Consider the following 23,399-nt stretch of genomic DNA (forward strand, 5'->3'; position numbering starts at 1 on the left):
CAAGTACCTCTATCTATTTCCTGTTTGCTGCTTCTCAAGGGGGTGATCCCGAATGTACCAACAGCTACAGTGGTGTGAAAGTGTTTGCCCCCTTCCTGATTTTATTTTATTTTTTGCATGGTTGTCATGCTGAAATGTTTCAGATCATCAAACAAATTTAAGTATTAGTCAATGACAACACAACTGAACACAAAATGCAGTTTTTAAATGAAACTTTTTATTAAGGGAGAAAAAAGGGAACCACAGTGAGAGCCATTATTTACAAATGGAGAAAACATGGAAGAGTGATGAACCTTCCCAGGAGTGGCCAGCAACAGAAGTATCCCAAGAGCACAGCGACGACTCATCCAAGAGGTCACAAAAGACCTCTTGGATGAGTTGGATGGACCTCATCATCCAAAGAACTGCAGGCCTCACTTGCCTCACTTAAGATTAGTGTTCATGACTCCACCATAAAAAACACACTGGGCAAAAACTGCCTGCATGGCAGAGTTCCAAGATGAAAACCACTGCTGAACCAATAATATTAAGGCATGTCTCAATTTTGCCAGAAAACATCTTGATGCCAAGACCTTTGGGAAAATACTCTGGTCTGATGAGTCAAGTTTAACTTTTTGGAAGGTGTGTGTCCCATTACATCTTGTGTAAAAGTAACGCTGCATTTCAGAAAAATAACATCATACCGACAGTAAAATATGGTGGTGGTAGTGTGATGGTCTGGGGCTGTTTTACTGCTTCAGGACCTGGAAGACTTGCTGACTTGCAAAACATCCTGAAGGAGAATGTCCAGCCATCTGTTTGTGACCTCAAGCCGAAACCAACTTAGGTTGTGCAGCAGGACAATGATCCAAAACACACCAAGTCCTGAATTCTGAATAGCTGAAGAAAAACAAAATGAAGACTTTGGCGTGGCCTAGTGAAAGTCCTGACCTGAATCCTATTAAGATGCTGTGGTATGACCTCAAAAAGGTGCTTCATGCTTGAAAAACCCTCCAATGTGGCTGAATTGCAACAATTCTGCAAAGATGAATGAGGCGAAATTCCTCCACAGCGCTGTAAGAGACTCATTGCAAGTTATCGCAAACGCTTGATTGCAGTTGTTGCTGCTAAGGGTGGCCCAACCAGTTATTAGGTTTAGGGGGCAATCACTTTTCCACACAGGGCCATGTAGGTTTGGATTTTTTTTCTCCCTTAATAGAAAGTTTCATTTAAAAACTTTTGTGTTCAGTTGTGTTGTCAGAAAGAAATCAGGAAGGAGGCAAACACTTTTTCACACCACTGTATATCCTTCTGTCCCAGTGGTTCCCAAACGTTTTACGGTCATATATCACTTCAGACATTTGACTTGAAGCCATATACCTCCTACTCTTGCACACTTAAAAAAACCAAACATTTTTACTTGAAATATAGAACATAATTGATTTAATTTTATAGTGATTCCAGGTCAAAAAATGTGTATTTTGTTTGGTCACATTTTGATATAGTTTCACATGAGCACTGATAAGAAATCATCCTATATATCTTTTATTCCAGTCTGATGTTGGATCCTTCTGTTTGAATGGGTTGACTTTGAGCTTCACTTTTTTTTGTCCACTCATGACAGCTATGGTTTAAGTCTGCATATTCATTTAATTCCAAATTGAAGGGGAAGTTAACAATCATATAAATAAAGCAGTATCCAAAGTAAAACAATACATACAACCAACGATAAAGCCTCATTTTCAGGGGAAACTCTACTCACAGTGACAGCGCTGTGCGGGGATTGGAACACCAATATAAATGAAATAGTCAAGATTAAACACTCTTAATGCACAATATAATGCACACAGGGCAATCAACTTCATGCTTCTTTTTTTTTCTGCTCCATTCTACTTGCTGTGAGGCATTCAGGTGCACTTGTAATCGTGAATTTTAGGCGCTAATTGTTTCATTTTTATTCGCGTACCCCCTATGACAACTGGTGTACCCCGGGGGTAAGCGCACCCCGCTTTTGGAACCTAGGCAATCTGGTCCAGTGTTGTATGGCCTCTAGGTTTTATGATTGGCAGTGCCGTGCCTGGAAAAAAAAGTGCAGAGACAGATGTTGTAGGTGCAGAGTGACGCTTCAGTGTGAAGTTCTGGCTTACTCGTGTCAAATCAAGGTGTAATCCACACAAAGTCCATATAGTTGCATAACCTAAATATTTTATTCCGGAGTGTCACGATGTAGACAAATAGTTTGTTGCACCAAAAACAAGAATTAGTTAATTCACCAGACACGGTAATAAAAAATGTGTGGCTCCACAGCAGTCGAAAGCTTTCACTTACTTTCTGGCTCACAGCACCTCCCCCAACATGTGCATGCCCACACCCGAATGGAGCTTTTAATCCTTACAATTATTTTAAACAAAAATAGCAGCAACACTTGAATGAAATAAATACCTTTTTAAATGTCAAACAAAGTGTGCATCTCGCATAAATATCAAAACTACACACTATAATCAACTAGCTCATACAGATGTATTTAGGCTAAAGGGGGGTGCTGTTCCTTCTGAGAGTGTGGCAGCTACAAGTTCTGAGAACATCCTTTTTCCTGAAGGAACACCAGTTGTTCACGTACCCCTGGAGGAGGAAGTCAAGAATCTGGAGCCTGAGGCAAGACCTGACAAGCTGGGGGTGAAAAGTGTCCCTTCAGGGGAAATTGGGTCAATTGGTAAACAAACTAGAGCCTTAACAATAGATGTGCTGTAGTGCATGTTGGAATCTTGATCGACCCTTTTGTTTTCAGACTGGTGTGTGGTATTTGTTGCATTTAATGTTCAATATGTCTAATACGGATCTTCACCTTATAGTATTGCGATGTTTTCAATGTTTGTTCAGTGTGCATGGAGTGCAACTTAAGTGTTTCCACAGTAAAACTTATGTGCCATGTTGTAGAAATGCAATTTTTGTCTATTAAAGCACTAATTTGTCATTCCTCTGACTTTTAGAGAATGGAGGAGTTTTAAATGCTAAGGGGCAAGGAGCCAAAGCAACCAAACCTGGTAAATACCGTAGTCACCAGCTTATCTATAAATGGACAGTTCAATTATAGCTTTATACCAGGGTTCCCCAACCTTTACTTGGCCAAAGCACAGATTTCACATTAGAAAAATCTCACAGCACTCCACCAAGCGTACCATGACCTGTTGTGTGAATGGCAACAGGTGGATACATAGGTTCATTTTTAACCATCTGCCATCTAGTGGAAGAACATTTAATTGTTCAGCCTGTCACTAATTGTTGCTGGTGTAGCTAGATGAGTGAAGATGCATTATTTGTAGCATACAAGTATTTTTTAACTAAGTGAAATTGGATCATTTCCAGCAGCATGCCAGATTCTCTCACGGGACAATGTGCCACAGTACAGTGGTTGGGAATCACTGCTTTATAATATGAAGGTTAGTAAGATGGTAGGGGTGATGCCCATTTATAATATTGCATATTTCTTCCAGACTGTGGCCCGGGAGGTGCAAGTGGGCAGTGGATGAAAATACCAAGACCGGGTAAAATAATACAAATATTTAATTATTACCATGTGACCATACATTTGCCGGCTAAAATGTGTTTTGCAAAACTTTGGCACATGAGCAGTGAACTGTGTAGTCTATCAAAAATGAAAATTTCTAAATAGCATTTGGGTCTAATTTAAATTGTAATCATTTTTTCCCCCATTTAAGGCTATAATGCAGGGGCTGGAGCATCATCAGGCACAAACACCAAAGGTACCAATTCTATAGAACACATTTTTATCATTCTTTCTGATCACATCTCAAATGTTTTTGCTCTCAGGTTACGGAGCAGGATCTGGCATTCCAAACAGATTTGGTGTTAAACCCAATGGTAAGTCAGCCCTCTATTGCTCATTGTAATTTTTTAAATTGCAAATGCTGTATATATTTATAGAAATGGATATGGCGCTGGTTATTGTTCAACTGACATATACACTACAGCAGCCATCACCAAATGGCAGACCTCAGTCCATTGATGGCCCTTTACGGACCCGTAACCAATTAAAGTGAATGGGGAAATCTAATGACGTATATAATCATGCTCACAGACCGGTTGCAGCGGCAGTTTGCGGGTGTAATTACTTCAATTATTACGGTTATGTGACAGCAAACATGATGAATGAAATTGTTTGTTTACTTGCCTAGTGACTCAGAACTATGGCTTGCTCAAAAGTGAAAGTTGATAGAGAAAAGCCATCATTCAAATGTGAATGGACGGACCTGTATATGTTCATTCTTCCATAATCCAGTGCCAAACTGCTGTTTCTCATATGCTCTGAAAGTGTAGCGCAAATTTGACATGACAACCTCACAAAACACGCATCATTCGAGGGGAAGTATCCGCCAAAGTCTGAAGTGAGAGCACAGAAAATAATGGCGCCTAGATCCCAAAAATCTACGAGAGTCATAGCATTTTATAATTTACATATAGCACAGCAACCTGCAATATCCTTTTGGATATCCAGCAGCCAAGTCAGTAAACTTTTTACACACCGTCCTTGCAAAACAATGATTAAAATTGTTAATCAGTTTATAGACAAGGCGCTTACCTTGGTGGAGCTGGCTATGGAGAAAGAATCTCTCATGCAGGTGAGCATTCCCCTATGCACCTCTATACAGTGAATGCACATGTTACACATGAACCCTAATATATTTACAATGAATTGCAGGTCATGGTGATAGTGGCAATTCCAACTCAGGTAGGGTTGGGTGCTCATCTTTTATGTGAACATGGTTCTAGCTCGCCTAGGAGGTTGATGCAGTTTATTTTGCAGGCTTTCCAAAGGGCTATGGTGCTGGTGTACAGCCTGACTATGCTAGTAAGCAACATAATGCTCCCCTTAACGACCTTTTTAATTTGTTAGTCTCGTTTTATGTAAATGTTGAAACGGTCTCCAGGTCTTGGCCATGGTGTTCCTTCTGCAGAGTTAAAATCAGGTACGGCCAAACAGCAAGTTCAGACCTCACTGAAGATGAGCAATTAAGTTTGGCACAGAACTGGAATGTTTGGGTGTTACACTTTTTTTTTCTCCTGAACCTGCAGGTGGTGGCATGCAGGTTCCTTACAATGGTTCCCCAGCAGTACCAGCTGGACTAGATGGTAAGATTTTATTGTGGGGTTAAATTTCATTATGGAGCGTTATTTACTTGGTCTCTTTTAATACTTCAGGAGCGAGTCAGCCACAGCCACAATCAGCTGGTCTAGGTCCTAATGAAAAGCAAGGCCTCATTCATGGTGGTATGCTTCATCTGTATATTCTTGAATATTTTCTGTTTTTTTTTTTTTTTTTACATTTCCCATCCTCTATTGTGTCAGGAATGGATGGCTTACCTTATGGTGCTCAGACTGGGATGGGTACCAAGAAAGCAAACACAAAGTATGGTGAGTTTGCTTGCATTTTTTCCACACAAGCTATCTTGATAAAAATCAGGTTAAGTCTTCCATCTTTATCTCCGTTTGGTCTCAATCAGGCATCGGTGGACTGCAGTTTGGTGGCAACCCCTTGGCAGGGAATAATGGCGGAGGAAATTATGGTATGCTTATTTGTCTTAAATTTTCGCTACATGGTTATTCAGTGAATATTAACATGGCAGTCATTTTTGTTTCTGAAACATTTGTCGTTTTGTCATGCAGGCTATGGCATCTATGGGCCTGCTGCTGTTGATGTAAAGGCTGGAAAATATGGTACCTTTTGTAGAAATAATGCTCAGTTTGACATCTATAAGGTCTCGTCTCTCAGGTGTACCTTTTAAAGGAAAACTGCTTTTTTAAAATTGTATTTTAACCATCATCCACAATCCTTACGTGAGACATGAGCACACATCTTTTTTTCTGTGTTCTAAATGTTAAACTACTAGCACAAGGTAGTTAATAATGCATGTAATGGGATTCACCTGTTCCCCCTATAAAGCCCTCTATTGAAACACCTCTAAAAACTCCAACATTTTACAGGTATATACACACTTGACCATGTAGTAACAGGCACATTCATGATGACATGTAATTCTTATAGTATTTTGCCGTGTTTTTGTCATTTTAAGCATTACCGGAACATCCTTACTGGGCGCACTGATTTCAAAGAGCCCATAGCAACGAACGCTACTTCTGTCAACAGCAGCTTAGAGAGCGTTTGCTATGACTAATCTTGGCAGACTTTGTGAGAGCCGCCGTCAACGTTACTTTTACTGCAGTCTAATAATTAAATTTCTATGTTTCACTCTTCTACACTCTGTGTATGCTACCAGCCCCACCTCTACCCACCAAAAGACTGTATGACGGACAAAAAGGCTCACTCCGTTCATGCCGTTCTATGGAACAAACATGCCAAGGTGCTGAAATCAATGCACAGCTTGAACTCTCCTGCCTATTTGGAGGCAGAAGACAAAACAGACACACATGCATATGGCATATGTTCATTTGGATTTATTGTGATTAACTTATCACCCCAGGCCTTTTTTTCTGAATGAGAAATCTTGTGGGCCACACGGTGGTCTAGTGGTTAGCATGTTGGCCACACAGTCACAGTCTGGGGATTGGGAAGACCTGGGTTTGATCCTCCCTTGGGCATTTCTGTGTGGAGTTTGCATGTTCTCCTCGTTTCTTCGGGTACTCCGGTTTCCTCCCACATTCCAAAAACATGCATGTTATGTTAATTGGTGACTCTAAATTGTCCATAGGTATGAATGTGAGTGTGAATGGTTGTTTGGCCAATGGTTGCCAATGATTGCCCTGCCATTGGCTGGCGACCAGTCCAGGGTGTACGCCGCCTCTCGCCCAAAGTCAGCTGGGATAGGCTCCAGCAAGCCCCCGCGATCCTAATGAGGAGAAGCGGCATGATGGATGGATGGAGAAATCTTGTCACGTTTTAATCTTGCAAGATCTTGTGACACCCCTACTCACAGGTGATGCAGCATCTCCAGTAGCTTACGTTACCTCTTAGTAGTGGCCTGCACTTTTGCCAACTCCTCAGTAAGAAAAGTAGCTATTGGCTGTCCTAGAAGTCGCCAGATGATATTTGCATGTGTAACAGATGCTATAGAATAAAAGCATAACCTCGTAAGAGAGACGAGTAAAAACACCTTATGTTTAAAACTGCAAATTAACTTGATTTTGGTTTAATTTAAAATTGGCCATCACTTCATCAAAATAAAAGCACTGATTTATCTTGGCCAGTGCCTCTGTCTACACAGCGTAATAATTACGTGCGGACTCGCCTCCACCCTCCATCTTGTAATTACGCCGTTTCATTTATCACATAACATTCTCCCATCACACGTTCTGACACAGACGGGTAAGTGACAGAGTCCGAATGAGGCTCGAGTGAAAGGATAGTAATTTCATGAAGATTAAGAAACATTGATGTTTTAGATCCCACTCTGTAAAACAGGGCAAGATCCACCCCGACGGCATTGCGCCTCGCACTGTTTTCCTCTCGTTAGAAGGCACAGAAAAGAGACTCATAAGGATTGTGGATTAGGGGCAAAATTCCAAAAATAGCAGTTTTGTTGTGGCCCATGATTGGATTACCAACTGTGCCACGGCATGTGTGCTGGGAAATTAACCAATTTCACTTAATTGGTCTGAAAATGATTTAGTCCAAAACGTATCTTCTTCATCTACTGTATCTGTGCTAGATAGAAGTAGAAGGTACATAATTAACCTGTGTACCCACTTGTCGCCATTCACACATTTGTTCGGTGTGCCATGAGATTTTGGTCATGCAAAATATGTGCCGTGGCTCATCAAATTTGGGAAACACTGCATCAAAGTATTATCAGGAAATCCATATGTGGTTATGTAATTGTAGGTGGTGCTGGTACGGGTGGGCTTCCAGTAGCAGGACAATATGGTCAGTGTGATGCACCAGCGAGACAATATACTGCATAACAAAAGTGGGGTGGTATTGAATGTCTACTTTGCTCAGGCTATGGTGGCATCCCCAACCTTCTTGGTTTTGGCAGTAATGGACAATTTGCTGGCAAGTATGGTAAGTGTGTAGTTCTTGTGTTGATGCTCACAATGATGGTTTAATGTTTTTTTTGGCCCTGGGGGCTACTTCTTATGCAGGTCATGGAAGAACGCCCCATGAAGCTCAGCCAGTGGGATTTGGGCCTCAGGTCAAGCCTCCTGGCACTGGCAAATATGGTAACTCCACCTTGACTGTTTAAATGTAATTACTTCATTGAGTTGGGTCTCACTCTTACATTAAGGTCCAGCTGGCTCAACATATCAGTCAGGACCTCTTGGATTTGCCCCAAGTGTGAATTACGGTAAGATCCACCAAACAGGACACTTGATATGGATTATAACATGTTTGTGTTTGCCAAGATGGCGGTGATGGTTCCTATGTCCCACAAGGTGTTGGGCTTGGTGGTGAAGGAAAGCCTGCTGAGAAATATGGTATGTTTCAATTTCTACAATTAGCTACATGATTTTTACATAGATTTAAATTTGACAGATAACCAAGGATCCCCCATGAGCCAGCCTCTTGAATCAGCGTCTGAAAGCAAATCAGGTATACATCATGCATCCCACTGCAGCGTGGAAGCAAAGTGTAAATGTGTTTCACTTAAACGGCTTCACCTTTATGAATCCCAGCTAGATACATCAACAAATACCAATGGTACAGCTTCCATTAAGGCAAATATTTGTTCTCATTACTCATTCTGATTTATTTATTGATCTCCTCTCAGTGGAAGGTGTTCCAACATTGTCACGAGCAGGCGAAGGCAAGGGGATGGCAACTAATAAATTTGGTAAGTGGCCTACTTTTTTTTTTTTTTTTTTTTTTGTGGCTCCAGTGTCGTGGGGTAACACTCGCATGGTTTAATTCCAGAAAATGTGGGCTACATAAGTGGAAGCAAACTGCAGCCTGAAGGTAAAAGGACAACAAGGCAGTTATTTAGTCATGATGAGAAACAAACATTTGCTTTTTTTGTCTCTCCAAAGTTGCTTCCCTACCCGCTGCGCCCACTCCCGGCCCCGCCTTGTCTGCTCTCACGCCCGGCGGAGCAGATGACCTCTCGTCCGACCTCACGGGCAACGGCGGCCTCATTTATAATTCCGCGGGCGCCGGACCCAATCCGGCACGGGGGTCGGAGCAGCCGGATGATGCGGAGCAGCTGCCACGTCAGATCCAAATCCAGCAGCACCTCAAACTACATTTTCACCCTCAAGGCAAGTATTAATAGGTACACACACAATGCTGGCTGTGGCTAATTAAAAGGGAGGGGTTGAGTGTATTCACTTAGGAGCACCATTAGATACTGTATTTACGTCAATTCCTACTTCACCAATTACCATTCAACTTTGTAGAGTGGGGAAGAATACACAATTTTTGTTAGGCTCCAGATCAAGTTGCTAATTCTGGATTTGTGTACATGTGACTAATGTATGCATCTTAGACAAAATGCAGGCAAATGCTTGTCAAGGTGTACCATTTGCTACACAGGAAAATAACCATTTTTTCATAAGTTATTTTCCTTTGTCTTCAGGGTCAAAAAATGCTAATCACGATTTGAATGGTTTCTTTGGGAACAGTGGCTACAAAGGTAAGAACAAAAAGGCTCATAATAAGAAAACATACTTGTATACATTTACATTTAGCACATTTTGCTCATCTTTGTACTTTTCCTTCCACACAGGTTAATGACATTTATCCTTCCTCTTTGTCATTGTACGATATATTTTTTCATCACTTTGTGATTGTATATTAGTTCTATCTACTCCCATCAACTACTTACCGTTTTAACTTTTTAGACATTTCATGTTTTTTGTGTATTATATGTACAGTAGTCCCTCGTTTATCGCTTTTAATTGGTGAATTTTCGCAAAGTAGGATTCAATGTTAATAAATATGAATATAATATTAATTCATATTGATATGAATTAATAAATATTTTCATAGTTGGAGTATAGAAAACCTGTTTATGACTTTCTAAATATGATGTTTACCATTATTAGAGCCCTCTAGACATGAAATAACACCCCTGTGGTCACCTTTACACATATTACTCAGTCTATTTGTTGTAATCACAAAATGAGCCATTTAAGACAGACTCGTGCTTGTGTGTTTCAATAAATGCCTTTTGGACATAAGGTCGGATTTATTTGAGTTATAGATGGCGTATGGCCACAACAGTAGCCCGTTTTATGATTATGATGATGATGATCTATTATTGTTATTGTTATTATTATTATTGTGCCTGTTGTGAGATAAAAACAATCTAAAATAAAAGCCTGTCGTTGGTGATCAAGTGTGATGCGTCTTATTAGTGACACCTCGTGCCTTGTGTAGACTACAATTCATAAACGCCTTGTATTGTCTTAAAATGTACAGCATTTGTATTTTAGTTCATTTGGAAATTTTTTCTGCGTAATTTAGGCCAAGAATACATAACATGCATGGGGAAATTGTTTTATTACTACTTGTGGTAAGCTTGCTAATGTAAAGTATTTGATGACATTGAAGCATCACGTGTGCTACAGTTTGTAAGTTAAAGACTTTATATGCTGAAACATGCACATGGTTAGTTAGTAATACTAATAACACAATTTGAGAGGGTGTGATGGATTTATTTGCTAAGATGAGAAGCGTGCATGGCGGTTGGCCAGGATTACTGCAGCTTTATCCTTAAGAGTAAGAAGGGCGTGCTGATTGGTCCGACTGCAAGCATGCCACTAAACCAGAACTACAGGTTGCTTGCGTTGCCTGCTGCAGTTACACCTGTGGAGGGATGGTTGGCAGTCGCAGAGGTCTCCACCTCAGCATGGCCCTCTGGGGCCGCTCCTAGGATGCTGCAGGTAGCCAGTAGGAAGGTTTTATGATGGTTAGCAAAGGGCCACGGTTGTTGGACTTCACCAAAACCCCATCACATCTTCAGTTTAACAAATATGTGCTGACGGGCTACCGTCCGATGTCCACCGCTCAGGAGTGTCTGCAGAGCCTCTTTTACATGCACAATGAACTGGGCAACATCTACACTCATGGTAAGGCACTTTTTTTTAAATAAAAAAAACATGCATCCACTTATGTGCAGGGTTTTTTCTCACCTTGTTGCAGATGTCCACTGTACTCTCACTTGTGGCCATTTGAAAGCAGACAGGGCTGTGTAATGAGGATATGGGGTATTAGTCGTAATCTGCCCTGGGAATCCCCGTCCTGGAATTATTCCACTGCTAATTGGGTCTTTATCAGCTGACTGCGTGGCTTCATGTTTTGAAATGCAATGCCAATTTATAGAAATATTCCTACATCTAACTGCACAATCGGCAAAAATGGAATGGGTATCCAATTCAATTTGTATTTTAAAAAGAGTGCTCAGGTTTTCGGCGTTTGTTTGTTGTTCTGGGCCACAGCATGCAATGCAATGTTGAGGTGCCAAGCATCTCAAGGTGTGGAAGCCCCTGTAAGCGTCGTCTTCATGCTCCATTTTTCTCCCTCACCATCCCCTAAGTTAATTAGGTCTAACACTCTTACTGCGAGGAAGCAAAGGGTATTAACACATGCAAGCCATCTTGGTTCCGGTCCAAACGAACACCAATCTTCTCTTAACTTCTCCAGGTATCCCCTTCTTCCTCTTCCTGGTACTCCTGCCCTTCAGCATCCCATGGAGGGAGGTGGACAGTGTCTGGATCGGTGTGGTCCACTACCTGGCCTGCCTCAGCCCCACCGTGGGTTCTGTGGTCTACCACGTGTTCATGAACCACGTGGGAGGGGAGCACGTGTACGACACCCTGCTCTCACTGGACATGTTTGGGGTCTGCTTGGTCAACAGTTTGGGTAGGTGGGAAACATCTACTGTAGACTCAATTGTGTTGTGTAGTCATTAACAAGGTCAAGCTAACGGACCCCAAATAGTTTATGGGGCATGAAAGCCATGTGATTTCTCCCAGCCAATTGGCAAAGAAATGGCTATGAAATTAAATATACAAGAAGAGTTTACAATAAAAAATTTGAAAATTTTTTAAATTACATTGGCAAAATATATATAATCCATGAAATTCAACATTAAATGATATATTTATGTTTTATATTTCAGGTTGCAGTTAACATTGATAACGACAATTCATGTAATACTTATAGTATACTTACAAAATCCATCTCAGTTCATTTTAATTCGAATAATTGGCACCGAAACACACTATAGTTAACATTAATTGCAAAATATGTATTTTAATCCACATTTACATTAATTTGAATATTGAACAAAAACCTTCATAGACGCTAATAAAGAAAAATCAATTGACAAAACTTAGTCAATTTACATTTAATTTTAATTTTGGCGTAAAACTCTAACATTGACATATATCAATTCACATTTTGATTAGAATAATTTTTACATTTTACTAACTTAACATGGGCAAAATGTAATCTACCTGAGTCCACCTTTTTAATTAGAATTGATTTGCCATAAACCTCCTGTCAGCCACTATAAATGACAAAATATCAGATTTTAATCAATTCACATTTTGGAATTGGAATAGGAACAAAAAACGTCTTAGTCAGCCATTGCAACAAAAATTGTTAGTTTCTTTTTCTCCCCCCACCCCCACCCAAACTTCTATGGGTTTTAAGTCTCATGAAAATGGTCGTGTAGAAAATGCGACTAATTGATGTCATGCCTTATGCTACTCGCAGCCAATGGGGCGGGGGGCGGCAGGCATACTTTCATTCTAATAACTGACATATGCAATTTATGACGAAAATTTATTTTTGTCACTAGGTGCTCTCCCAATCATCCACATCACGCTCCTCTGCTTCCCCACCGTGCAGCAGGTCGCCATGCTGGCCTACATCTTCCTGTCAGCCTACAGCATCTACTGTGCCACAACCGCCCGCACCAACATCCTGCGCCTGCGGGCCTTCGTGTGGCAGGTCCTATTCCGCTTCAGCCTCTTCCTGTTCCGGGTCTATGGCAGTGGGGTGGGCAGCCCCAACTCTCTGCGGCTCTTTGTCATCATGGACTCTCTGGCTGTGCTGGGGGGTCTAGTGAACGTGATCCAGATACCGGAGCGCTTCAGCCCAGGCCTGTTTGACAACTGGGGAAACAGCCACCAGATCATGCATGTCATGGTTATTTGCAGTATCATTTACCTGCACTGGGGTACTCTGGAGGATCTAACCTGGGTTAAGAACTACCAGTGTCCTACTCAGCGAGTCTGATAGTTTTTAGGATTAAATGAATTAAATGGAGACAGTTTATTAAAATGCACTTTGCCCGGTGGCACGAAGGGACAACTCAGTGTTAAATCTGCATCTCAAATGTGGAAAATGCTGCTTAATTTTTTGCCATTAAAAGTGTGAAAGTTATTTTAAATAGCATAATAAATTCTATATTTTTACATCTGATTCCAGTGGGGCGTTGGCTTATTTTACGCTTTAATCCTTATAAACTTTTAAACTAATCAATTATTTAAAACCTAATTTCCATAAAATGCATATTAATCCCTGAGTTTGATTGCCAGCAACATAACTCTTCCCATAATTCTATTTCAGTAGCAAGGCCTCCATGCAGCAAACTGTAAACGGCATGACATCTTGCAGCATGCCTTGAACGGGGGGGGAAAAGTGCCCTCTCAACAACTAGAAACCCAGTAGTCCAAATTGAAATCATACAAGAATTGGATTACTTTGAGATAAATGTGATCAAAAACATGGGACATTTTTGGTCATGAGAAAGAACTGTCACTGTGTAGCTCTGTGAGTTTAGGCTCATGTAAGGAATAAATGACAATTCTAAAATGTTTTCCCAACAAAAACCTCAACAGGGGAATTTCACCAGTATTACAATACACAGCCAACAGAGTTTTTCTCTTTTAATGAGTAATATTTCTATGATCAATCTTCATCTGAGCTGCTGTCTTCTCCCTCTGAAAGGTCGGCAATTGGGAAGCGCAAGATGGCCGCCACACCGCTCAGCTGAGTCAGTTCTAAAGAAACAGGTAAAAAATGTCATGTTAAAATATGACGTGTACAGCTGTGCATCGCGCTTTGAACATCGCTCCCTCGCTCTGGCGGTTTAAATAAAAATCCCTATTTAGTGGTTGACTATGGCCTATTAGTAAAAAAATGCATATTTAAGTAAATGTTATGTATTCTTGGCCTAAATTAGGCATAAAAACCTTTACAAATACTTGAGTAAAAGTGCTACTTTGCGGAAATTCAATTAGCGTTGTTCAATATACGTTGTTGGGATCAGGCGTTCGGGTTTATAAAAACGTATAGCTATGTCTTTGGTGTTGAATGAGTTCAATAGACTCAATATACTGTAATTATTTAATGTTATAGTTTCACATTTCAATCAAAGGACAAAAAAATTTTTAAAAAAATCACAATTTGTATTTTCACATTATGTTAATTCACTTGATTTTGGCACACAAATACAAAAAGCAAAATTTTGGATGCTAGATGTTTTTATATTGTGTAGGTCAAGGGTGCCCATTAAGACGTTTGCAAGCTACCAGCAGATCGCCAAGGTAGTTTGGGTCTATCGCGTAGATGTCATTTGACATCAGTCAGCTGCATTAAGCTCCTCTCCTGATTTGCTCTTGCTCCCCGGCGGCGTTTCAAGCTACACACAGAGATGCAACTTTCATCTTTATTATTCTGATTACGGATAAACTAACTTGGCGGTAAGATGCTTCTATCTATAACAAAAGTTATCTGTTCACTTAGCGGCTAGTTATGTAGAAAAAAAAAGGGTATTGTTTGATGGCTTTGACTGACATATTACCAGTACTCAGGTTATACACACAACTATTGAGGAATTATGTGCAATTATGTTTATTGTCATATTGAATATAATTATGATAAACTACTCTGATTACCTGTAAACTTTGAAAATGTGAAATACTACTAATTAATATTTACAATATTATTTCAAAGTTTACCGGTTAGATGTTATATGTTTAATAGAAAGAGGTAGATCATTTTGACTTGTAACTTGCATGCTGAAAAAGTGCGTGCATCCCTGATATACATGTATAACCTACATACATACATACTCATTTTTTTAAATAAATATAGTGTATATATATTTTTTCAATATTTATAGTAGGAGGTAGATCTGTGGGACTTGGTCATTTTCAAAGTAGCTCGCAGGCTGAAAAAGTGTGAGCACCCCTAGTGTAGGTGCACCTAATGTTGTGACCCGTGAGTGGATCTCATGCTAGGAAGTTGGCGTTCAATTTTGTGCTTTTATTTTGCAAACAAATGATTAAGTACTATGTGCTTGCTTGTTATTCTAAATGACTTACGTTCACCAGAGACGTGAAGGCTGGAGAATATTCTGGATGAAGAAGAAAGAAGCCAACATTTGTGAACATCCATCTTTTTGGATCAGGAAAATGGCTCAGATGTGGCCTTGCTTACCTGACGTTGCCACCGTTGTCTCTTACTTTGTCCACCAAGCGGACGTAGCGAGCCCTCGTAGGGACGTCCTGATGCCTGCACAAGCAACAGACACGGCATATTGTGGACGTCCTATCACGTAAAGACTTCTACTGCGTGTTACGTACCTGAACAGCTTATCACTGATCATTAAAGTGTCGACAGCGAGGGCATCTGCAGCCTTCTCAACATGAACCAGCCTGTAAAAAAGCAGACAAAAGTTCATTCTTTATGTCAGTGAATGCAGGTTAACATGAATGTTTGCTGTCTTACCCATAGAAAGCTCTGTCAGGCTCATGTTGGAGCATCTTGTAGAAGTCCTCCAGGGCTTTCACCTCTCCTGCGGCCTTGGTATCAGACAGTCTGCTTGTTACTGTGGGGTCCGACAGGATTTCTGAAAAAAAAAACAAAAAACAAAAAAAAACAAAAAGAGGTTAAGCCACAACTGCAGGGAAAATGTAAAACATAAAAGCCTGCATCAAAACACAATTCAGACAAAATATTTAAATCAAAACAATAGAAGTCATAATTATCTATAAGACGAGTACATATGAATGGTGTCTCAAGTCCATAAATACCACCCCCCCGCCCAACAGATTTTTTCCCCTTTTTTTTTCTTTCAGAATTGAAAAACCCTGGTGTTTTTGTTTTTCTTAAAAGTATTTTTTTTTCTTTTATTTTTTGCATTATTGGAGGGGGGAAACTTATTTTTTTTTACATTTTATATTTTGAATTATTTTTTAATTTTCTCCCAAATTATTTTTTTCATATTACTGTGGGGTTTTTTATATTTAGTTTTCTTTTATCAAAAAAAAAAAACAAACCCTGATGTTTTTTTTTTTTTTTTACTAGCAATGGTACACTTGCTTTAATGTAGCCAACCACATGACACTAGCTATTGTCACGTAGTGTAAGGTACTGTCATAACCAGCCGCCCTACTGTACCTTTGAGTGAGTACTTGTGACCAGAGGATGCGTGGACCAGCATGAATTTGGGTCGGTTCTCCAGTAGCACCTTGTTGTCTTGTCGCACTGCCTCTTTAAAAAGGTACGTCATGAACTGGTCCTTCACAAAGCCAGGACTGGCCACAAGGATGCACTTGACCACTGAGAAATACCGTAAATGATAAAGATGACAATTTGGCAATCGTATGAAACAACTACAAGTGTGACAGTCTCACCATCAAAATTAATGTGACGTAAAATAGCCTGCATGACAGCTTCGTAGAACCTCTCCAGAGCCTGCATGGAGACACAATTCACTCAAACCTGACAATCCTACTGGAGTTGCTATCTACCTACCTTCTCATGCTGCGTGCAGCTTCCTCTTCTCTTGCGAGGAATGGTGAGCTCCACTTTAGCACGCAGCAGCGTCATGGCGGCCGTCACCAGCACAAGGTTGGCGAGACCTTCCTGCATCACCACCGCTGCCACGTCTGCCTTCTGCGTCACGTCGCATGCTTCATCTGCAGCGCAGTCAAGACAACGGTCAATGTTACTTGAGTTTTTCCGCACAGCAAAGAATGTAAAGTGAATTCATCCATTCCAGAGTCAAACTGTTACACTCATAAAACCTGCTGACTATACAGGTGCTGTTTTAAGTTGACCAATTTACAATAAAACTAAAAGTAGGCTACAACTACTGAGCTTTAGTCATTAGCCATTATGCTTTCAGCTACATGCTAATTATGTTAGCATCTGTTTGGTCAAATTAGTTTGTGCAATATTTCATTTATTGTTTTGCTCATATTGTACAGTATTGACAAACAAGACCCTTTGCTATGGCATTGTAAGTTCCGTCTCTGGTTCTATGGTTATCGTCACACTTTTCCCTTTTTGCCATCACAAAACAACACAAAATAGTGGTTTCTTCTTTTGATGCTCACTGACATCTCGCGTGACTTTGGACATGATGGTGGTTTGAACTCTAACTTTTTTGTGACTTTAGAGGCATTTGTTTCATTCCATTTTCTTCCGTTTATCTGGGTCCGGTTCGCGGAGGCAGCAGTCTCAGTATAGTCCAGACTTGCTGGTCCCCGGCCACCTCCTCCAGCTCCACCGGGAGGACACCAAGGTGTTCCCAGACCAGCTGTGAGACATAATCCCTCCAGCGTGTCCTAGGTCTGCCCCGAGGCCTTCTCCCAGCTCGGCATGCCTGAAAAACCTCACCAGGGAGGCATCCAGACTAGATGCTCGAGCTACCTCAGCTGGCTCCTCTCCATGTGAAGGAGCAGCGGCTCTACTCTGAGCTCCTCCCGGATGACTGAGCTCCTCACCCTGTCTCTTAGGGTGAGTCCAGCTACCCTACGGAGGAAACCCATTTCAGCCGCTTGTATCTGCAATTTCAACCCAAAGCGCATGACCATATGTGAGGGTGGGAAGATAGATGAACCAGTAAATTGAGAGCTTTGCCTTCTGGCTCAGCTCTCTCTTCACCACGACAGTCCAGTACGGCGACCGCATTACTGCAGACACTGCGCCGATTAGCCTGTCGATCTCACACTCCAACCTTCCCTCACTGGTGAACAAGACCCCGAGATACTTGAACTCCTCCACCTGGGGCAGGACCTCATTCTCAACCCGGAGGGTACAATACATTCTTTTCCGAATGAGAACCGTGGCCTCGGATTTGGAGGTGCTGAGTCTCATCCCAGAAGCTTCACACTCAGATGCAAACTGCCCCAGTAAACACTTTAGGTCACAGCCTGAAGCAATCAGGACCACATCGTCTGCAAATGGCAGAGACGAGATCATAAAGCCCCCAAACTGCCAATCCAAAGATGTACTGTTCACGACTTCCACGCAATGTTGAAGACGTGTCAGCCAAGAGAAGTCCCTCAACATCCAGAGCCTTGAGGAACTCAGGGTGAAACTCGTCAACCCCCGGAGCTTTGCCATCGGGGAGTGTTTTGACTACACCAGACACCTCAGCCACGGTGATGGAACTGTCCACATTCGTGTCCTCAGGCTCTGCTACCTCTATGGAAGATATGTCAGTGGGATTGAGAAGGGCCTGAAAGTATTCCTTCCACCGTCCGACTATATCCTCAGTCGAGGTCAGCAGGCGTCCGTCTCCACTGTAAACAGTGTGAACCCGACCCCTTTCTGAGGCGTCGAAACGGTTTTCCAGAATGTCTTTGAGGCCGACCAAAAGTTGTGCACCATGGCTTCACCGAACTCCTCCCACATTCGTGTTTTTGCCTCGACCATCGCCGAAGCCGCGTGCCTCTTGGCCTGCCAGCACGTGTCTGCTGCTTCAAGAGCCCCACAGGCCATCCATGCTCAATAGGACCCCTTCTTCAGCGTGACGGCAGCCCTGACTTGTGCTGTCCAACATCGGGTTCGGGGCTTGCCGCTACAACTGGCACCGACCACCTTGCAGCCGCAGCTCCGATCGGCTGCCTCAGTAATATAGGCACGGAATTCAGCCTATTCGGACTCGATATCCTCGTCCTACCCTGGAATGTGAGGCATTTTTTTCCCAGAAAAACTCTGAATCATGCCAATTTCACAGTGTTCTGGGTTGGAGGCTCTACTGTATTTACACCTCTACTCTCTGCATTTGTGTGCATTTGTGCTTTAGGGAAGGCTAAATAAGGGATTTTTAAGGACTTAACAACTGTGAATACACTATAATGACTTAGCTGACATGAATAAGGTGAATTTTGCTTACCAATTCTGGCTAAGATGACACTGTCCCAGCTCTTTTTAGCAAGGGTGAACTTCCTATTGAGCTCCAGCTCAATCGTGTGGTACGCCCCCATCTGATGAGTGAAGGAAATACCATCACTATCACTGCATACTACTTTTTAACAATGTTCATTACTGTGATTATAGTTTGTAGTGGTATTTAACTGCTTATTTAGCACAACTTAGCACAAACTACCAACCACAATAATAAACACATTGTCACAACGACACCTCTCCAAGAGGGCACACTACACGTTTAACATGTTTACATTCTTATGTGTTAACTGACTACGATAAATTCCGGTCTATAAGCCACACTGGCGTATAAGCCACAGGTGTGCATGCCATGAGATGGGATATTTACCGCACGGAAAGACGTTACGCAAAGATTTTTTAAAAAACTTTTCATAAAAAAATGCATTTTTCCCCAAACAGTGCGTGTTAGACAGTGGTGCAACACTGCTAATTAACAGTGCAGAACAATACACAGCTAGTTAAAAACTGTGAGGAATAGTGCATGTAACATACAGTAGATAATAGCTGTGAACAGATAAGTTCATCGCAGTTAGTCACTACATAAAACAATTTAGAGATTATAGTGTTGGTGTACATGTTTTGACAAAGCTCAAAATTACGATTGCAACAACACATTATCAAAAGTGTAAAACTAACCTGTCTCTTGACGGTCTAATCCAAGGGTTGGCAAACTACAGCCTGGGGGCCACATCCGGCCCGCCAGTTGCTTCCAAAGTACTTAATTTAAAGTTTTAACATACAAGAGTCAAAGTAGCTTTTCACATGCAGCCATCCAGACAACTACCTCACCCATGGTGCCAAACAAACACAAGTCAACATACAGTATATGTGACACACAACTTAACCTACCCACTGCACTGTCTGGGATGTAAAAAAAAAAAAAAAAAAAAAAAAAAGGACGTTCACATACTCTTTAATAGTCCATGTTTTATCCTTCATAGTTCATATTGTACATCAATCATCCTTTATTCATGTACATTCCGGGTGTCTTACTCAGTAAAAAAACACTGTAAAATTCCATTTTGTTATTTGATGTAGTCCGATGTTTAAAGTGCTCCTGATAAAAGGGACACAAGCACATATAGCAGACTGTATGACACTTTTACAGATAAAATAAGGCAAATAATTAATTCCAGATGGACTGTTGTAATTATAAGCTTAAATTAGCGTGCTTGTATCAAATATATAGTCTGGCCCCAATGGCCAATTTTGTTCACTCAATGTGACCCTCGAGTCAAAAAGTTTGCCTACCCCTGGTCTAATCCCAGCTCACATTCCCTATTAGTGGGTGAATATCCACCGCTTGGTGAATCCGTGTCAGAAATGAACAGCGTCCTAATTCCTTCGTCACACACGTCGGCTCTCTCTCTTGCGGTGAGCTGTGCCCTCCTTCAACTGGCAGTAGTGCTATGCTAAGCAGCCATGTTTCCTTGTCATGACAACCAAATCCATTGCCATCCATCCATCCATCTTCTATGCCGCTTATGCTCAAATCCATTGCCTTTAATTTGAAAGCGGCATCAGTGTAATTTCTTTGTGTATGTTCTACGATGGTCACTACCGGGTTGTCACTGCAAATGTGCACAACGCATCTACATTCTGGTACAGTAGGTGGAGGTATGCATCTAAACGTTGGTTGTGACCCGCCATAAACAAGAGGAAGAAGTAGTTCTACATCTGGTTGTTTATTTTTGGTAGTCAGAGTTTGATGTATAGAGAGATACTTTATTCATTTCCAAGAGAACAACGCGATGTATAGGATACGTAGAGCGGATATGACGTATATGCCTGTGGCGCTACGTACATTGCGTAAGGTACAGTGGCACCTTTGTGGTCACCTTTGAGTCATCGTAGTGCATGGATCTCCCCGGCAGATACAGATATGTGTCAACAACACGATCGCTGCAGAATTCCAATACGTCCCCTCTTATTTGTTTTCATTCAACATAACAGGCTTTGCAATCTTGGTGGTATATTTATGGTGTTTACTGAATAATCCAAATCCAACAATGTTTTACATTTGATTTTAGTATAAAATTGTGCTTGTTATTGCTCACTGTAAGCTGCAGCGTGTGCATCACTCCACTCAAATAGTGCGACAGGCTTTAAATACGCCGAGAATGGTGGCTTCCCTGCGTTTTTTCATTGTTTCCTGAACTTTTTTTGCAGCTATGATGGACTATCCTAGTACCAGTGTTTTCCAAAATACATATTTAAACAATTAGTAGTAGTTCTGGATTATAGGAGATGTCACAAGATTAGAACAGGCCCACACCTAGCATGGGAAATGTAGTTTTAAGCCACATATTTGCCGCACGGATGTATAAGCCGCAGGGTTCAAAGTTTGACAAAAAAGTAGCGGCTTATACGCCAGAATTTACGGTATTCAAAGTAACTAAGAGCCCTCACTCTTCCATTATAATAGCCAAATACAGACCTTGACATACTGGTTCTCCTCAATGTTGGTCCCCTTGACTCTCAGCTGGCAGGCCTGCGTGTCGAAGTCGATCGTCTCCACACATAAAGTTAAAGTCGTTCGAACTCTGGAGCTACCCACGCTTCCGGTGGTGGATTCTGTCTGTACTTTTCTGTCAGTAAAAAGCAAAAAAACAGAGAGAGTCAATTTTATTTTCATTGAGTGTTTTTGTCTTTGTTTAACTTATTATGTTGTTTAATTTATTTAAAAGGTCTTGGCATTCCAATTACAATGTTAAATAGTCTTCAGAAATTAACGTTTATTGCTTTTGATATGATGTACTCTTATTATTATGCCATATAATTGGGGGAAAAATGGTCTAAAAAAATAACAATCGATTAACAATCAATAACATCGATTCTACATTGACAATGTAGGACAATTATCAAAAAGCAAATATAGGCCTGTTAGCATGACAGGCCTATTCAACTTAATTGTTCTGGGGAAGATGTTTTCATTGTATATAATGTCAATGAAAGGCTTCGCATTGCCTCCACCATCTATCAAATATAGTCATAAAGAAAAACACAATATGTAAAAGAGCCTCTATATGACAGTTCTGGTGTTTTTAGGAATCTGCTGCAAAAATCGTAGTCCCTCCCAAGTTTGGAAAGTAAGGAGTAGGCTGGTTTGATGTTATTCCCATCCCAATTTGGCTTGCAGGCCGCCAGTTGAGTACCTCTGTTATAGCACATGAAAGTCGTCTTATTGTTGTTGTCAGGGTACCTTATGGTGGAGGCCCTCAAGCTGTCCCCCTCTTGCAGCAGGTTGTAGGTGTGCCACATGTCTTCTGCTTCCTCTGGCATTAGTGTCACCTGACTGATGAAGGTGACGGACAGGAAAGCAATCGCATGTCAACATTTAACGAGTGACGCCATCACTCAAAAGCATGCAGTTCAGTATTATTTGTTGTAGTAGTTTACATGAGACGTCGAAGAGCCTGGTATTTTTCATATAAACAAGAACGTTCCCGGGTATTACACGTACTATTTACGTGCTAGTGTCAAATGTCAACAAAAATACTAGTACGTGACACGTGGTGGAATCAGCAAAATAGCACGCATGCTAGCTAGGATAGCTAGGTATGTTAGCTCGCTCGCTAACATCGGTTACTCACCCGGTGTTGTCTTTTTCAATGTCTCTGTGAAGCAGCTTCATGATTTGTTGTGTAATACCCGTGGAAAGAAACGATCTACACACGCTAATCCGCGCCCAGCGTCATGATTAAAACTATCTTTTAAATCATCTCTTAACTTGAAAATGAATGGACGCAAAGTCCAGACAGGAACACAAAAACAGAAGTACAGACAATGGTTGCGTCCTTCGTGACGTCACAATCGAGCTGTAACGTATACTGTACTATCAAATAAAAGCCCTACATTTACATTTAAAGGGTGGGGCAAATATATATCCGGGTATTTGGGTATGCCTTTTTGCTGTATTAAACTTTATTGACATTCACAAATTACACGCCCCTTGAAACAGCTACGGATGACGTGACACTCGTCCACAAGTACAGACAAGTGCACATGTACAAGAAAACGCGGGTCATTGCGTCACGCTAACATAGGTAATAAATTCTTTCAATTCTTCGTGCCCCTTCTGTGGGTGTTACTGTACAAGGACAACAAACAAAAGAAGGTAGAAACAGGGCTGGGTTCACAAAGAAGGAACGTCCGTGTTTAAACACTAACACTGCAAGTGTAAAACAAAAAAGGTGGCTCAGTGGACGTTTGTCATTTTAATTCGTAATTTCTTTCATATGAGTAAATGCTG

At 41.2% G+C, this 23,399-nt stretch overlaps 3 protein-coding genes across 3 annotated transcripts in view; 2 read left to right on the forward strand and 1 right to left on the reverse strand.

The window, feature by feature from the left end:
- The window catches only part of cmn (calymmin), a 16,999-nt gene extending 6,752 nt beyond the window's left edge, over positions 1-10,247 (forward strand). The window contains exons 26-50 of the mRNA XM_054800946.1: positions 2,579-2,692; positions 2,970-3,023; positions 3,474-3,524; positions 3,699-3,743; positions 3,811-3,861; positions 4,560-4,619; positions 4,700-4,729; positions 4,805-4,849; positions 4,929-4,967; positions 5,074-5,130; positions 5,200-5,268; positions 5,347-5,412; positions 5,502-5,564; positions 5,665-5,715; positions 7,838-7,879; positions 7,955-8,017; positions 8,098-8,175; positions 8,241-8,300; positions 8,359-8,430; positions 8,489-8,545; positions 8,724-8,786; positions 8,867-8,908; positions 8,980-9,207; positions 9,525-9,581; positions 9,675-10,247. Of these exons, the coding sequence (XP_054656921.1) occupies positions 2,579-2,692; positions 2,970-3,023; positions 3,474-3,524; positions 3,699-3,743; positions 3,811-3,861; positions 4,560-4,619; positions 4,700-4,729; positions 4,805-4,849; positions 4,929-4,967; positions 5,074-5,130; positions 5,200-5,268; positions 5,347-5,412; positions 5,502-5,564; positions 5,665-5,715; positions 7,838-7,879; positions 7,955-8,017; positions 8,098-8,175; positions 8,241-8,300; positions 8,359-8,430; positions 8,489-8,545; positions 8,724-8,786; positions 8,867-8,908; positions 8,980-9,207; positions 9,525-9,581; positions 9,675-9,679 (1,562 nt within the window). The 3' untranslated portion in view covers positions 9,680-10,247. The remainder of the gene's footprint in view (positions 1-2,578; positions 2,693-2,969; positions 3,024-3,473; positions 3,525-3,698; positions 3,744-3,810; positions 3,862-4,559; positions 4,620-4,699; positions 4,730-4,804; positions 4,850-4,928; positions 4,968-5,073; positions 5,131-5,199; positions 5,269-5,346; positions 5,413-5,501; positions 5,565-5,664; positions 5,716-7,837; positions 7,880-7,954; positions 8,018-8,097; positions 8,176-8,240; positions 8,301-8,358; positions 8,431-8,488; positions 8,546-8,723; positions 8,787-8,866; positions 8,909-8,979; positions 9,208-9,524; positions 9,582-9,674) is intronic.
- Positions 10,248-10,755: 508 nt separating this feature from the next.
- On the forward strand, positions 10,756-16,714 carry paqr4b (progestin and adipoQ receptor family member IVb). The gene is made up of 3 exons (XM_054769027.1): positions 10,756-11,019; positions 11,594-11,812; positions 12,756-16,714. The coding sequence occupies exons 1-3, from the start codon at positions 10,854-10,856 to the stop codon at positions 13,193-13,195; spliced, it is 825 nt and encodes a 274-aa protein (XP_054625002.1). The 5' UTR covers positions 10,756-10,853; the 3' UTR covers positions 13,196-16,714.
- Positions 12,256-23,044, reverse strand: pelo (pelota mRNA surveillance and ribosome rescue factor). The gene is made up of 12 exons (XM_054769026.1): positions 22,741-23,044; positions 22,350-22,442; positions 21,585-21,735; positions 19,095-19,185; positions 16,724-16,887; positions 16,603-16,663; positions 16,367-16,528; positions 15,695-15,815; positions 15,550-15,621; positions 15,404-15,478; positions 15,289-15,320; positions 12,256-13,962 (listed from the first exon to the last, which is right to left on the reverse strand). The coding sequence occupies exons 1-12, from the start codon at positions 22,779-22,781 to the stop codon at positions 13,871-13,873; spliced, it is 1,155 nt and encodes a 384-aa protein (XP_054625001.1). The 5' UTR covers positions 22,782-23,044; the 3' UTR covers positions 12,256-13,870.
- Positions 23,045-23,399: the final 355 nt, after the last annotated feature.

This window comes from Dunckerocampus dactyliophorus, chromosome 2, assembly GCF_027744805.1.
Source record: "Dunckerocampus dactyliophorus isolate RoL2022-P2 chromosome 2, RoL_Ddac_1.1, whole genome shotgun sequence".
In the NCBI taxonomy this organism is placed as follows: Eukaryota; Metazoa; Chordata; class Actinopteri; order Syngnathiformes; family Syngnathidae; genus Dunckerocampus; species Dunckerocampus dactyliophorus.